Source organism: Pseudogymnoascus verrucosus, assembly GCF_001662655.1.
Source record: "Pseudogymnoascus verrucosus strain UAMH 10579 unplaced genomic scaffold scaffold_45, whole genome shotgun sequence".
Lineage (NCBI taxonomy): Eukaryota > Fungi > Ascomycota > Leotiomycetes > Thelebolales > Thelebolaceae > Pseudogymnoascus > Pseudogymnoascus verrucosus.
In genome coordinates, this window is record NW_017263696.1 from 154,832 (window position 1) to 170,341 (window position 15,510).

The 15,510-nt window shown below is 51.1% G+C and overlaps 4 protein-coding genes across 4 annotated transcripts; 3 read left to right on the forward strand and 1 right to left on the reverse strand.

The window, feature by feature from the left end:
- Positions 1 to 399: 399 nt before the first annotated feature.
- On the reverse strand, positions 400 to 4,084 carry VE01_08145 (uncharacterized protein). Its single transcript, XM_018277573.2, has 8 exons — positions 3,182 to 4,084; positions 2,593 to 3,128; positions 2,395 to 2,520; positions 2,217 to 2,320; positions 1,963 to 2,109; positions 1,351 to 1,896; positions 978 to 1,285; positions 400 to 913 (listed from the first exon to the last, which is right to left on the reverse strand). The coding sequence occupies exons 2-8, from the start codon at positions 2,766 to 2,768 to the stop codon at positions 719 to 721; spliced, it is 1,602 nt and encodes a 533-aa protein (XP_018127520.1). The 5' UTR covers positions 2,769 to 3,128; positions 3,182 to 4,084; the 3' UTR covers positions 400 to 718.
- On the forward strand, positions 4,083 to 7,553 carry DHR2 (RNA helicase). The gene has a single exon (XM_018277574.2). It carries the CDS (start codon positions 4,535 to 4,537, stop codon positions 7,544 to 7,546), a length of 3,012 nt encoding a protein of 1,003 aa, XP_018127521.1. The 5' UTR covers positions 4,083 to 4,534; the 3' UTR covers positions 7,547 to 7,553.
- A 1,928-nt stretch (positions 7,554 to 9,481) lies between these two features.
- VE01_08147 (uncharacterized protein) lies at positions 9,482 to 11,285 on the forward strand (the record flags this gene model as incomplete). The annotated part of the gene is made up of 1 exon (XM_018277575.2): positions 9,482 to 11,285. One exon carries the CDS (start codon positions 9,482 to 9,484, stop codon positions 10,994 to 10,996), a length of 1,515 nt encoding a protein of 504 aa, XP_018127522.1. The 3' UTR covers positions 10,997 to 11,285.
- Positions 11,286 to 12,974: 1,689 nt separating this feature from the next.
- VE01_08148 (uncharacterized protein) lies at positions 12,975 to 13,529 on the forward strand (the record flags this gene model as incomplete). The annotated part of the gene is made up of 1 exon (XM_018277576.1): positions 12,975 to 13,529. One exon carries the CDS (start codon positions 12,975 to 12,977, stop codon positions 13,527 to 13,529), a length of 555 nt encoding a protein of 184 aa, XP_018127451.1.
- Between the last annotated feature and the right edge of the window lie 1,981 nt (positions 13,530 to 15,510).

Sequence of the window (15,510 nt, forward strand, 5' to 3'; positions counted from 1 at the left end):
TGACGAAGAGAGGGGGTCCATCTATTATATGCACGTCTACTTGTTACTACACGTCGCCTTATTTTAGCCTACTATCCTCATCTCGACAAGGCTATCTACTGAGACTCTGAACAGTAGACCAGGCAACTATAAGCAGCCTCATGTTTAGATTATTGGTCGGCGTTGTTCACTGTCTGCTATGGCATAGTATGCAGCCGCGCCATACTTGCATCGCCAACACACACTCTTTGACCGAGTCTTATGATGGAAACCACTACATTGTTAAACTATCCAGAGCCTAATGCACCAGAGGGCTGTTTGACCGAATGCGGCAGTGAGGCTGTCGAATATAGGATGTCTCCTACTCTCTGCCACGGCCATCGCCTTGCTGGACTCATACAACTTCTGCTATAGGCACATCCCGCCGTTATCCGTCCTAAACATACTTTCTCCTGTCAATGGAACAATCACCTCGCCCCTGATTTAAACATACATATATACTAGCAGGCACAAAAACGATTGCGAAGAGCAAAAAACTGATGGCTAAAACATACAACAATAGGTTGTAGCTTTCGCTGTACACGTATATTATAAGTCTTATAAGTATTAGAGAATAGAATAGTAGAATAGTTGACTCCGCCCTGACCTCCTCTGACCGTCCTTGTATGTAAGCCTGTGAACAGCAGATCTCACAATTCAGCCAGATTCATAATCGAGCCTTGTCTATCAAGATCAGATATTAGGCAGCCTGCTTGCGTCCGTCGCCGTCCTTGGTCTCAGTCTCGATCTGGGAGGTCTTTTCATTGTCGATGTAATCAACGTGAGCGACCATAGCATCATCTCCGTCGAAAATTCGGGAGATCTCCTCTAGAGTAGGTCCCTTAGTCTCAATGTAGAAAAAGTAGACGAAGACAAGCTCGACGGCAATCCAGACCTAGAGGGTTAAAACGCGTTAGTCATACAATGGCAAGTCTATGATTCGGAGACGAAAGACATACTGTGTAGAAGCAGAACAAGTTCCACTTTCTGGGCATGTTGTTCAGAGCAATGGGGTTGGTCTGGTTGCCGATAGTAAGAGCAACCTGGATGAAAAAGTTCATGATCATGAGACCACGAGCACGGAGTCTGTAGGGCAGAATCTCAAGAGCATAGGCAACGAGCAGACCAGACCAGGCGACGGAGTAGCAGACGTCAAAGAGCCAGACGAAGGCGATCTGAGGGTAGCCAAGGTTTTTGATGTCTTTCTCGCCAGTGTTCTCAAAACGGGCAGCGATGATGGTCCAGATAAGGAAAGAGAAAAACATGCCTGCATAAGGTTAGTGGACCCGGGATCATCCTGGAAGCTGAGGACGAGACGATGTTGCAACTTACCTATAGTGGCACTCAAGAAGAGAGGACGACGACCGAATCGATCAATACCCATAGAGAAGCCAATGGCAACCATAAGCTTGAGCAATTGCTCACCGGCATTGATACCAGTCTTCTGAGCCTGGTCCTTAATACCAGCGCCCTCATAGATAAGATTGGCGTAATTGCTGATTAGAGCATTACCAGAGTATTGGGAGATGATACCAAGAGAGACGAGGATCATGAGGCGGTAACGATTGCCACGGGTTTTGAAAAAGTCAAGATAGCTGCTATTTGCCTTTGCCTGATACTCCATGGTAATAGTTTCCTTCATCTCATGGTACTCAAACTGGACAGTGGCGTCGTTGCGGTCGCCATTAGCATGGAACTTTGCAAGAATGTCGAGAGCCTTTTCGGGTTGCTCCTTGGCTATAAGCCAGCGGGGAGACTCAGGGATCCAGTAGATGCAAACAATTTGGATAAGGGAGGGGACGCCCTGGATGAGGGTGATGGATCTCCAGGACCAGTCGTTCTTGATGTTGATGGTGCCAAGAGCAACAAAGGCGCAGACTAGATTCCTGCAGTCAGCTTCTTTAATCTTTGGTGCGAACCCGCCATTCACAGAGCATCACCTACCACATGAACCCAAGTTCCAGAGACAGTTATAGATGGCGGTGACGATACCGCGATGCTGAGGATGGCAGATCTCAGTCAGTAGAAGGGGGCAGGATAGTTGAGCCAGAGAATTCCCGAAGCCAACGAGGAAACGGCCACCAAGGTACACTAAAAAGGGTTATAAATGTTAGCTCATTCAAAGCTCTAGTTCTCATCTCCATGCGAGGCCCATTTAACTAATCAACTTGTTAGGAAAGGGGTCATGTATCACATACTTCCATATCCATTAGTGAAGGCGCTGAGGAAAGCACCGACAATCATAATAATGCAACCAACAGCGATGGGGATTCTACGGCCGAAGTGATCCGCCATAAACGGTCTATAAAGTACCAGTGTCAGAAAAAATATATCTCTCGCCTGTTGTCGCCGTGGATAGCCATATCTATCACTTACGCGACGGGGAAACTGGCAATACTACCAATCTGGTAGATCGAGTTGAGGATGCCGAGTTTAGAACCCTTAGGGTGACCGAAATAGTCTTGCCATTTGTCCATGACTTGGGAGGCGTTAAGCATAGAACTGTCAAAGTTAGTCACCTTCTAATCATACTTCCTTTTGCCCGTTTTGAGCCTGATGCGATTCTCAGCTTACCCATCGTAACCAGTAGTAGCAGAGCAGACACAAAGAATGGCAGCGTAGAAGTACAACTGGCGCATTCCAGGGTCAGACCACCATTGCACCTTGGCCAGGCGAGGGGTGCTGGCCTGAGCGACAGCTAGGTCATGTTTTTTGGTCGATGAACCGACGGCACCGACAGCGATAGCCATGGTGAGGACGTGTTGCCGATGAAGCCGCAGTAAACTGAAGCGTATCCACGAAAGCAGAAATAAGAGGGAAGAAACGATGAACGCTTTTCTCAGCCAAGGTCAGGACTGACCGAGACTTCAAGGAAAGTGCCATTATATAGCGAAAAGGCCAGTTGCGTGCACGTAGTGAATGGTCGAGCTCTCCGGCTTATCGGTGCGTTAGCCGTAGAGGCATAGAGGCAGATAAATGTATTGATCCTCTTGTCTTACGCCGATCCACGCAATCCCTATCCATGAAGCGTCCTTCCTTTTCCTGCCCCCAATGGCACCACACCTCATGCCGGGGTATATGCAGTAAGCGACAGAAGTTCGTGTATGGGCCTGTACACAAATATCAGCAAATAGTGTGTTATTTTGCCGCAAGCTGTGCACACCCTTTACGCAGGTTTCTGTCGCCGAACTGGGATTCTACAGAAGAAGGAAGCATGGAAACAAATAGTGGGGATTCCCCCGCTTCTCCGCACCATAGGGGAAGCCAGGCACTCCACCCACGCGGCGGTATTAGGTTGTCGTCTCTGACAGCCTATAATGGTTGTTGGTTGTGGAATCCTTCCAATGTTTGTGTGTGGTTGGATAATTAGGAAGCAGGGTATTGATCTTTGGTGAAGTGGCGCCCCCATTGTGAATTAGAATAGGCTGTATGCCTCCTCCTCTGACCCGACATGTTCACTTCTGGCTAAGGGCTCGGCCCAACTCTTCAACCTTTGAATCGCCTCGTGGCTCGCCTCGTGGCTAGACTATATTGAAGGGGCAATTCAAAGCTTGAGGGGGGAGCCTATATATTCTTTGTAAGCTGTGGCTCTACGGTTCACAGTGTTCCTTGAGCACAGACGTGCGTTTTGTGACAAATAAGGACAAATAGACTCCATTGTATGTTATATCACATGCGAAGTATTTAAGGTGCCCAATTCTCTTAAGGCTATGGTCGTATGTGAAGAATACACATATAGTCGGTTTAAGTATAGTGGTGGCGAAAACATCGACTTGCCTCCTACTGGACTCTCGCTCATCCCATCTACCTCTCCTCGTGTAGACTACAACTGTCTCTCAGTATAGGACGCTTTACACGCCAGAGCCCATTTCACAAAATTTTATCGTTCTCTCGGTGTCTCATATGATAACCCCGAAGAAGCCGTGGTTGTTCTAGAAGCGGGTCGGAGTTTGGTACGACCGGCAAGCGACAAGCGCCGATATATAGCCGCGTGATTTTAGAGGTGGTTTTAGGGTGGGTGGCATAAAACAGGGCCGAAGGCTGCCACTCAGACCAAACATGTAATTTAATTTATTTAATTCATTATTTTACAGCACATATCGCCAATCCCCCCACCAAAATTCACTTTCTAGGTATTCCCTGGAGATAGAAGCTCTCCAACCAATCTAGGTCTAGGAACAACGCTATCCCGATAAGCGAACCCCAACTTCTACGATAACGCCTATCACGAAAAAATTAATAAATTCGCAGCCCGCTCAAGCTATCCAGCAGCATCCAAACGCTTTCCACTTTCAAAACCCTTTGCGCGCACAAAGGGACGGAAAGCTTTTGTGGATTGCTATTTGCGCCCACCTACCAATTCCGGCAAGGCGAATTTATATACAGCGCCCTCGCGACTTCCTCGACATCTCCACGCGAGACGAAACACACGAGACGAAACACACGAGACGAAATCCGAGGGGTGAAACTGAGGATAAAAGATAAGGCTGACAGCTACGAGACTGCCATAGCAAACATGTCCGAATCTTTCCAAGAGCCGAATTTGAAGAAGAGGAGCATAGGTGCGAATGGAGAGAAGGGACGGGTAGGGGATAGCGGGGACGAGAAGAGGCGGCGGTTGGTGGGGGAGGACGGCGCGGTTAATGGGAATGGGGCGAAGAAGATTTCGTTTGGGGATAACGGTGGGGGAGGGGCTGTGAATGGGAACGGGGCGAAAAAGACTTCGTTTGCTGAACCTACTGCTGTCAATGGGAATGGCGCAAAGAAGACTTCGTTTGCGGAGCCTGCTGTCAATGGGAATGGCGCGAAGAAGACTTCATTTGCCGAATCTCCTGTCAATGGAAATGGCGCGATGAAGATCTCTTTAGCGGAACCAGCATCACCGGCCTCTAGCAGTGTCAGTGGAGGGAAGAAGACATCAACGGAGGGAGCAGTGAAACTCGCGACAGCCCAAGTAAATGGGATCAAGAAGGCTGCGGCAGCTGAATCTGCAACTTCAAACGACGCCCCCAAACCATCACCCTTCGGCAAGAAACAAAAACCTACCGGTCTCGCCAACGGCGCCGCAGGGAGCCTACGCCCAAGCCAGCGCCTTCTCGACGAGAAAGAAAAGAAGATCTTCCAAGAGCGACGCAAGCTCCCCATCTGGCTGTCGGGGCCCGACATCAAATACGGACTCCGATACAAAGGCAACATTATGCTCCTCGCCGGTGAAACCGGAAGCGGAAAATCCACACAGGTCCCTCAATTCCTGATGAATGAGCCTTGGATGGTGCGCAAGAGCGTGGTCATCAAGGGGGAGGATGGGGAGGACAAGAGTGTCGCTGTGGGGGGTATGATTGCGATTACCGAACCCCGACGAGTTGCTGCGATTTCGCTGGCGCAGAGAGTGGCGGTAGAGACGGGGTCGTATTTGGGCCCGCATTGTAATGAGAGGGATAGGGTTGGGTATGCGGTGAGGTTTGAGTCAAACGTGCCGAAGGGAGCGAAGATTAAGTTTCTTACTGAGGGGATGTTGTTGCAGGAGCTGCTGCGGGATCGGCATCTGAGGAAGTATAGTTGTGTTGTTGTTGATGAGGTTCACGAGAGGAGTGTGGATGTGGATCTTTTGCTGGGATTTTTGAAGAATATCCTTACTGGAGATTTGAGCGGGAGAGGTGGAATCCCATTGAAGGTTGTTATTATGTCGGCGACGGCAGATATCGAGAAGCTGCAGGAGTATTTCACGATTCCGGAAGCACTTCCTGCGCCCGCAACCACAAATGGCGGTGGTAAACAGCGCAAGACGAATGGAGTCAAGCCAACAGGCCTCATCAAGGAGTGGATTGCTACAACCTCTCCCCCACCAGAAGCTATCTTAGACGGCGACGATGATGAAGGACACCCAGCCACGGAATCAAGACGCTCCTCAGCATCCTCCTACTCCTCCTGGTCCGGCCTCAGCGACACCATCAAAGGCAGCTCGTCCTCCGCTGCTTCCGCCGCCGCTTCCCCCGCCAGCTCAACTCCCACCTCCTCACCTGCCGACAATCTCGACACCACCGTCGCCGTCCCCTCAAAACCCGCCCTCGACATCTTCGATCTGAAGGGCAAAAACAACACAATAACCTACCGCATCTCCGGCCGCCAACACCCCGTCTCAACCCTCTACGTCCCCGCCGCCCTCCCTGACCTACTCGAAGCCTCCTTCCGCACGATCTTCCACATCCACACTACTGAGCCCATGCCAGGCGACATCCTCGTCTTCCTCAGCGGACAGGATGAAATTGAATCTCTGCTCGCGCGCGTCGTCGCGCAGGCTGAGCAGTTGGTGAAGTCCTTCCCGCGATTGGAATGTACGCCGCTGTTTGGGCAATTGAGTATCGAGAAGCAGCAACTCGCTTTCGCGCGCCCGCTAGCTAAGAATGCGAGGAAGTGCATTTTGGCTACTAACATCGCCGAGACTTCTATTACAGTCCCAGGTGTACGCTACGTCATTGATACGGGGAAGGCGAAGGTTAAGGAGTACCGCCCACACTTGGGCCTACAATCTCTCCTCGCCAAACCAATCTCGCAATCCTCCGCCATCCAACGCCGCGGTCGTGCTGGTCGTGAAGCCCCTGGAAAAGTCTGGCGTCTCTACACCGAGGAACAATACAACGCTCTCAGCTCCGTTGAACGCCCCGAGATTCTGCGCGCGGATGTCGTGGAGGCGGTGCTGAAGATGAAAGCTAGAGGCATCGACGATATTTTCAGCTTTCCCCTCCTCTCGCCCCCGCCAAGGGACGCGATGCTGAAGGCCTTGACACATTTAAATACCATTGGCGCCCTCTCTTCTACAGGGGAGCTGAATGAGACCGGAAGGACAATGGCACAGTTTCCACTTTCGCCGAACTACGCCCGCGTCTTAGTAGCAGCCTCGCGCACCTCCCCCGCCTGTCTCCTCGCCGCCATCGACGCGATTGCGGTGTTGAGTGGGGATGATATATTCATCCAGCCCACCTCTGAAGAAGCACGTCTCGCGGCCGAAGACGCGCGTAAAGACCTGTTAAGGCGCGAAGGCGACGTCCTCACACAGCTCACGACGATGCAGAAGTATGTCCGCGAGGCGGCGGGGGAGAGGAAGAGGTGGTGTGGTGTTCGGGGTGTGAATGCCAGGCATATGGAGACGGGGATGTCCGTCCGTCGACAACTTCGCTCAGCGTGCGTGAGCGCAGGTCTGGTCAGCAGCACGGATATTTCCGAGCTCGATGACGCGGCGGAGGGGGAATTTATTCCAATGTCCGAAGAGGCCGGAGAAGAGCTGCTCAAGTGCTTTTTGAAAGCGTTTGTGAGCCGCACGGCCGTCCTCGGCGCCGACGGAGCGTATAGAACGGTCAGGGGTAAACACGTGGTGATTGTGCATCCGAGTAGCGTTATGTTTGGACGGAAGAGGGAAGCAGTCATGTTTCTGGAACACGTTTTTACGAATAAGAATTATGCCAAGAAGTGTTCAGGGGTGCAGGCGGATTGGATTGCTGAGGTGTTGGCGGGAGAGGGAGAGGAGTGAGTGAGGGGATGGGAAAGGGGAGGGGCGTTCCAGCGACTGTTTTAAGGGCATTGGGAGGTGTTTTTGTGTGGTTATGATACCATTTTATAGGGCGTTGGGAGCCGTCTATCTCGTGGAGAGGACGCGGTGGAAGAAGTTGGGTTGAGAACTAGTTGTGCATACAAATGAAGCTGAACTTCGAAACACCTGCTTTGAATATCCCTCGACGAAGATAGAACTGCTGTCTAATATTACCAATCCCGTCCAACTCCACAAACACAGCCCTCTCATCAGTGCCCCCACTCCCAGCCCTGTCCCTCACAAACCAGAAAAAATGAAAAGCAGAGGGAAATAAGGAAAGAAAAAAGGAAATGCAAGATCCCGGAACATCTCCAGGAAGGATCTCAACACAGAAACGGGTCGAAACGAACAAACTCACCTCCCCGCCCTTGGTTTATTGAAACCGGTAAACTGCAGGTAGTTAGATAGGTAGGTACCCGCCCCCGCCACCGCCCCCTCCCCCAACTCGCGCGGAAAGACGGAAAGATTGGGGAGTGAGTGGACTGTTAGTTTGTTTGCTAACTATACAGTATACATAGTGCCTTGCCAGGGGAACTTCCTTACTTACCCTTCTCCTTCTCCGTTCCTTTCCCCTTCTTTCCCCGGACCGCGAACCTGAAAAGGAAACCCGACCCGAAAGGGAAAATGCACGTCTGTCACGGCAAGCGGATATCGAATAGCACTCTCATATTTTCATTTTAAGATACCTGTCAAAAAACCATAGAATTCTCGATTAGTCTACTTCCCCGATCGTCTGTCCCCGCCTCTCCCTTTTTAATATCGGCTGCTGCGCTTTCACGCTGTTACGCCTGCACATCATGATCCTACCTAACGGATCCTTCGCCTTGGCTTCGTCGCATCTAGAGCCCCGCCGTGGCACATGAACGCTTCGCAAAACCATAACCTCGATTTGATCCCTGCTTTTTAGCCTTTCCGAGATAGCATGCAGTCCTTCAAGCGTCGACCTCGGGTTAATTAAAACGCGAAAATAGGCCGAGTTGCATTCTATATTGCGCCATAGGTCGAGGCTAGCTTGGATCCTGGAAATAGCGAGGCTGGTGTTAAGCATTGCTATGTCGAGGCCGTAAGACTACGTCAGATGGATCGCGGGGTAGGATAAATTACGTTGGAAGGATCAATTATGGTGCTCTAATTTATGGGCCTGATGTCAACATAGTCTGCGCAAAAAATTACTATACTATAGAGTATTTCTCTTGCTCGGTCTCTTATAAACGTGCCTGTTGGATGCTGTTGAGCGGGGTAGTGCACCTCTGCTGATCTAGTGCCGGCCGGGGGGGTAAGAAGGTCTCGGTAGTGGGTGCATATTCTCCACGGAAGCCGTTTAAAACAACGGCGACCTTCCCTTCTGTGTGTAGATGCATCAGGACATAGCTTAGCTTTCGCCTAGTGCTGACCCCCGACGAATGCAACTTAGATTCACTTTGACTTAGACGCAGGCAACTCGGTCATATTCCTACGTCTCTACGAGGGCACAACAAAATACTAAGGAAGGTTGGAGTTTGACGGAACGTTACCTCCTACAGGCTGGTTTTATGAGTATCACGAGTCTCTGTTCGTGGTTCCTGTTCGTGTAATGCTAGAGAGACACGGACATAGTTACCTGTGCCGGTCCGACTGTACCCTAGCATAGGTAGAATCAGCATAAGATCTACATTCGAGTGCATATTTATTACTAGGGGACGATTCCTGCTCCTGTAGACTAAATTTATAAAGAATAAAGCTTGATGGGTCAGGTGAAGATCATGAGAATAAGCCCATAACACTTTGTTGCTTAAAACCCCACGATGTCGCTCCTTTCCTTGGTGCTTGATTAAGCTTCTCGTTAATCAGTTTAGAAGCCTTCCTGTCCCACTATTACCCCACCAAATAGTCGACATGTTGTCACGACCATGCCTCGGCTACGCTATCGGGCTCACCCTAGGCCTTGTTGCCAAGGGTGTTAACGGTGCGCCCTGCGACATCTACGCCACTGGCGGCACGCCCTGCGTGGCTGCCCACAGCACCACCCGTGCACTATACGACGCCTTCAACGGCGCACTCTACCAGGTGAAACGCGATGCTGACGGTGCCACGACTGACGTTAAGCCTCTGTCTGCCGGTGGCGTTGCCAATGCCGCTACCCAAGACTCGTTCTGCGCTGCTACTACATGCCTTATCAGCATTATTTACGACCAATCCGGCAAGGGTAATCACCTTACTCAGGCTCCTCCCGGAGGCGCAGCGAGCGGCCCGGACGCCAATGGCTTTGACTTCCTAGCTAGCGCCCATGGCGCACCTGTCACCCTGGGCGGTAAAAAGGCGTACGGCGTCTTCATCTCACCCTTCACCGGCTACCGCTGCAACACCGCCAGTGGCACAGCTACTGGCGACGCAGCAGAGGGTATATACGCAGTCGTTGACGGGACTCACTATAACGGGGCCTGCTGCTTCGATTACGGCAATGCTGAGACCAACAGTCAAGATACTGGCAATGGCCACATGGAGACCGTCTACTTTGGCACCGGCGGTGGTAGTGGTGCCGGCAACGGCCCTTGGGTCATGGCCGATCTGGAGAACGGCCTGTTCTCTGGCGCTGACCGCAACAGCAACCCTGGCAACCTGCCACAGACTTCCCGATTCGTCACTGCAGTCGTTAAGGGGAACACAAACAACCATTGGGCGATCCGTGGCGGTAACGCCACATCCGGTTCGCTGTCGACCCTTTACGACGGCGCGCGCCCAGACAGTAGCTACAACCCAATGAAGAAAGAGGGTGCTATTATTCTAGGCATTGGCGGCGATAATAGCAATTGGGCTCAAGGCACGTTCTACGAAGGTGTCATGACTACCGGTTATCCGTCTGATGCTACTGAGAACGCAGTACAGGCTAATATCGTAGCCGCTGGATACGCTACCACGTCTCTTACCAGTGGCCCAGCGCTCTCTGTCGGCTCCTCTATCTCGCTGAGAGCTACAACAGCTTGCTGCACTGGAGACTACATTACCCATACCGGCTCCACCGTCAAGATCCAAGCCGTGTCGTCTTCAAGCCCTGACGCCCTCAGACAGCAGGCTAGCTGGACAGTTCGCACTGGCCTCGGCTTCAGCGGCTGCTTCTCGTTCGAATCCAAGGACACTCCTGGCAGCTTCCTGCGCCACTCCCAGTACACGATTGTCCTGAACGGTAATGATGGCAGCAAACAGTTTGCTGAAGATGCCACGTTCTGCCCACAGACCGGCCTCAACGGTGCCAGCAACAATGCTTTGCGATCCTGGAGTTATCCCACTCGCTATTGGCGCCATTTTAACGCGGTGATCTATATCGCAAGTAACGGTGGTCCTTTCGAATTTGATTCCAAGGTTTCGTTCAACGACGACGTGAGCTTCGCGGTTGGCGCCAGTCTTGCTTAAGTCCTGTCTGGCCCAACCTCTCTACCAAAGCATCCAACGTCTCTTGTGTCGGGATCACCGTAGCCTACGCAAATTTTTCCTTATTTAGCTTGTTTACCCTTGCCTATGCGCAAGAAGAGTGAAAATGTGCTTAGAAAAATAGCGCAATTCTACTGAGAATAACTTCATATATATAAATCCGTCTCAGCTCGAGAATATCTCACAATTACAAGCCAAAATTACCGAGTTTTTTCACGTGCATAGACGCTTTTGCTATTCAATTGATGCTATACTGCTTGCTTTATTCTACCGTAGTGCTCTTATTCAGGTTGTGATATTCTGTACGGAGCGAAAGTGAGAACTGGACTCCTCCCTGGATTATCATACGGTCACTAACGCCGAGATATATTTCTCACTTCCGTTGCGAACAGAATATCACAACCTGAATAAGAGCACAAAAATACAATAATGTAAGCAGAATATGAAGAAAGGCACTAATTGAATAACTAAACTATCTACTGGATATATGATACTATCTGCAGGCCACGGCAGGCATCGGCTTTGACCCCGAGAGTGCCAAGTCCCGTATCCCAACCCGTGCCGAGATAGACACCAAAGCTAACCCAGCCGATATCTCAGCTGTTCCACCCGTACGGTGAAACGATTAGTGCCCGCAGTGCCATCAGCGGCAGATCTCAGCCGCACGGAACGTCTGCCCCTCCGATTGGCCGACCCTGTTTCAACATGAAATGAAACATACGATCCTACATACATAGGGCTGTGAAATATCAAAGTATGGCTGCCTATTGTGGCCGTGAAGCCAATATAAAGTGTTTTTAAGTTGGACTACTCTACATCAGCAAGCATGAGGCTCCTACAAGAGCATGCAGCTGTTGCGAATCCAGCTCCTACGTGCCAAGCCCGCTTTCAAGCCGTGCTGTTTGTGGCCCGCCTCGTCTTTTAGTACAAGCCGGCTGCCATAAAGACCACTAGGCTTCTGAGCTAGGATATGACCTATTGATACGAACCTTCGTGGCACCAGCTGTCTAGCCGTATAGCCGGAGTTGGAGTGATCTACCTAGCTGAGGGTTCAGCTGGGCGTATCCAGTAAGCTTGATACGAATCTAGGTAGCCATATAAGAAATCTAACATATAGCTTAGCAAAGCTCGAGGTTTGAGCTCGTGGCCTTATTAATAGCAGCTTAGGCCTAGTAGATATTCATAGTTAGTCAATTGATTTTATTTTTCCTTTCTATATACTCTACTGCTTGGTGCTCCTATCCCCGTTTGCTTGCCTACTGAATCTTAGTCAACTGATTTTATTTCCCTGTTTTATATACTGTACTCTATTGCTTGGTGATCTTCTTCCCGTTTGCTTGCTTACTGCATGCCAAAGTGATAATTTAACTCGGCTAGCCAAATCGTCCTACATGCCCCTGGCCGAGACAGTTACAGCAGCGGCTTCTCCAGGAGTATGAGCCAACCAACAGATGCGGCAATTTTCTTAGTTCTGTAGGGCAGCACGATCCTTCATTATGATTCTCCGTTAGGATATTGCAGTCCGAGTGGAACACCAGTCAAACAAACGAAGCTGTTTTCTCAGCATCTCAAGAGAATAGGATCATTTATTAGAATCCTACAGAGTGGAACATGAGTCAACCAACAAACGCAGCAGTCCTTCAACATCATAAGGCTGTAGGACCATTCATTAAAATCCTACACAGCGAAACAATAGCCAACCAACGTAGGTGATAGTTTCCGCAACCTCGCAGGGCAGCATGATCCTTCGTTACGATCCTAAATGTGAACGGAAATATTTGTCATTAAGTAAGTGGTGGTAGAAATATACCGCAGTATTTATACATCCTGCAATCCTTTAACATAGAGAAACGATTATAAAAGATAGACTCCTCCCCACTATCAATCTACCATCCATCAAACCAAAGCATCCTCCAAAGCATCCTCCAAATCCAATCTCAACCCCCCCCACAAAAACACCATGCATTTCCAACTCCTCACCCTCCTCGCCCTCGCCACCGCCAGCGCCGCCACCCAATGGGCCGGCATGGAGAACCTCCCCGACGGCGCCTACAGCGGCACCAACCACCCCGACGGCTCCACGACCATGACCTCCCTCACCACCGGCTCAACCTACACCTTCCAGCTCGCCTCCACCTCCGCCACCTCCCCAACCCGCCGCTCCCCCCGCCACGGCATTTCCAAGCGCGACACCAGCTGCTGGGGCTACGAGCTGGACCACGGCGGCGTCGACGAGGGCGTGACGGAACTAAAGCGCTGGGCCGGCGCCGGCGGCCAAGACCTCGTCTCCGGGGACAGTCGGAGCTATTACGGCTTCAATAGGAAGGGGGTGTACGTGTATTACTGCATTAATGCGCTGCATACGCAGGGGAATCTGGATACGGGGGATATCGATTATGCGAATAGGATGATGGATGCTGGGTGTGGGATGTATCAGGCGGGGTTCTTTTTGTGGCCGGGGTCGCCGGAGTTGGTGGGGAAGTGTAGGTCGGGGACGGCGATTTGTTTGGGGTAGGTTTGGGGGGGGGAAGGCGATTTATTGAGCACGCTGTTGGTGGGGGTGAAAAATGGAGGAGGGGGGAAGTTGGGATGTTGTGTGGGAGGGAGGATGATGATGATGTTGGCACACACTCATTTACCCCCCCTTTTTTTTGGGTGCAGTTGTCTGTGCTATTGCAGGATCGATCTTTCGGGTGGTAAAGAAGACTTCGTTTACTATTCTCTCACTACTACTATGTTCTGCTAGATACGCCAGAAAAATAAAAAACGCCTATCATCATGACTTGAAACTTTAGTGGTGTGCATTAAAATGCTTACGGCTTGTGTGCTTAATGTATGTATAATAAACCATGTACACTACGGTAATAACACCTCGAGTCTCTCTCTAGAAACCTAGCGGCATCACGAGACTAAAGTAAAGTGAGGCAGCTTATAGAGGTGGTAGTGTTAGACGTGTACAGTTTGGGGGGTGTGTGATTATATAGAGTTATAGACGGTAGGGGTAGAGGGGGGGTTGTTACATACAGTAATCTCTAAGGTCTATAGTTAGTTAAGCTAGGTAGGGTTAGGGAAAGAAGGCAAGGCTATATAAGGGGATAAATTGAGTAATAGGGATAGGATAGTAGGTAACGTGTATGTAGGTAAATTTAGATGTTAGATGTTAGATGTTAGATGCTAGATGCAGAATAAGATATGTAAAATAGAAGATGGAATAGAAGACACCATCTCCTATCTCTAATCTCCTATACCATTACATCTTACATCACGCATTATAATCACAATCACAATTACTCCCCCTTCTATCCCTAACAAAGCTACAACATCACGAGAGAAAAAGCTCTTAATTACGCCCCCCCCCCCCCCCCCCTAATTCCCTCACTACCTAAAGCCAAGAGCCGAGCCGAGTAGAGCAGAGCTGAGATCCCCACCATGCCTTGCCACCCCCCTACCTTCCCATCATGCCATGCCACCACACTATCATGTGTCTGTATGTCTGTATGTAATAACCCCCCTCCGCCCCCTTTCCCACCCCCACTAACCCCCCGAAAGCTAAATATCAAAACCATGCAAATGCTCCATGCCATCGAAATCACCAGATAAAAAACGCCATTAATCCCACCCCCCAGCCATCCCACCGTCCAGAAAGTCGTCCATCCCATAAATAATCCCCCGCCATAGAAGGCGTTACAGTACCCCCATCCCCATACCAGCTTAGCGTAAGCCATGCAGAAACGAAAAGAAACGAAAAAAATCCAGTGTGCGAGGGAATGCAACGGCGCGTCGATATGCATATGTTCATCCTCCACCCCCCCTTTCCCCTTCGCCTTTTCCCCATTATCTCTCACCCCTTCCCCTCCTCAATCACCACACCCCCCATCACCCCCTCGCACCCCCCCACCGCCTCGCTCCACCCCCATCCATAACCCCCGCCTGAAACCCCGCACCCCCCACCCCAACCCCCCCAGCTCCACCAAGGAACCCCTCACTAACCGGCCTCCCCGCCTCAGTCCACACCCTCTCCTCCGCCCCAAACAACTCCATCCTCGGACTCGCGAGCGCCATCTGCGCCTCATCCATATCCCCCACCTGCGTCGGCGGCAGATGCGGTATCCCCAACATCTGCGCCCTCGCCATGTCGCGCGCCTCGTCGCGGACGGGTGCGTCCACGGGTAGGGACGACCTCCTGCTCGACAGAGGAGCGGGTGTCGCGCCGCCGTTCTCGAGGACGGTAGGGTGCGGTGTTACGGAGCGGGGTTGTCCGAGGACCGCAGCGACGGTGTTGGCGGTGTCGAAGATATTCCTGGTCGTTATCGTTGGGGGTCGGGAGTTCGCGTTGCTATTCGGATTCGAGTTCGCAGAGGGGCCGGAACTGGGATTGGGATTGGGAATAGACCCGCCCCCTCGAGGCATGACACCCGAGGATCGCGCTGCTGCACTGATACTGTTGCCGGTAGAGTTACGGATGTTGTTCCCGCGCCTGTTGCGGCGGCGAGCTT